Source organism: Bison bison, unplaced genomic scaffold (assembly GCF_000754665.1).
Source record: "Bison bison bison isolate TAMUID 2011002044 unplaced genomic scaffold, Bison_UMD1.0 scf7180017864483, whole genome shotgun sequence".
NCBI classification, from domain to species: domain Eukaryota; kingdom Metazoa; phylum Chordata; class Mammalia; order Artiodactyla; family Bovidae; genus Bison; species Bison bison.
In genome coordinates this window covers 2,302,818-2,303,114 of record NW_011495043.1, presented here as the reverse complement: position 1 = coordinate 2,303,114, position 297 = coordinate 2,302,818, and the positions used below count along the sequence as shown (strand labels likewise).

At 55.2% G+C, this 297-nt stretch overlaps 1 protein-coding gene across 1 annotated transcript in view; it reads left to right on the top strand.

Moving 5' to 3' along the window:
- Window positions 1–6: 6 nt before the first annotated feature.
- Window positions 7–297, top strand: part of SAMD5 (sterile alpha motif domain containing 5) — a 62,500-nt gene continuing 62,209 nt past the window's right edge. Inside the window, exon 1 of the mRNA XM_010862572.1 lies at window positions 7–297. Coding sequence (XP_010860874.1) covers window positions 188–297 — 110 coding nt within the window. The 5' untranslated portion in view covers window positions 7–187.

The following is a 297-nucleotide window of genomic DNA, read 5'->3' as shown; positions in this document are numbered from 1 at the left end:
TTCACTTGGCTGCTTTGCCGCTACTCCCTCCTCAGGCTTCTGATGGCTTTCTGTCTCCGGCCCTGTCCCTCTCTTTAAAAGGAAAACTTTACCGAGATTTCGTTTTCCCCTTTGGAGGAAGAGGATTAAAAGTTCTCAGAACTGGTGCCGCTCGGGCGCTGTTTGCCGGCGGGGTTCCGGTGCCACCATGTGCACCAACATAGTTTACGAGTGGCTGAAAGCGCTGCAGCTCCCGCAGTACGCCGAGTCCTTCGTGGATAACGGCTACGATGACCTGGAGGTGTGCAAGCAGATCGG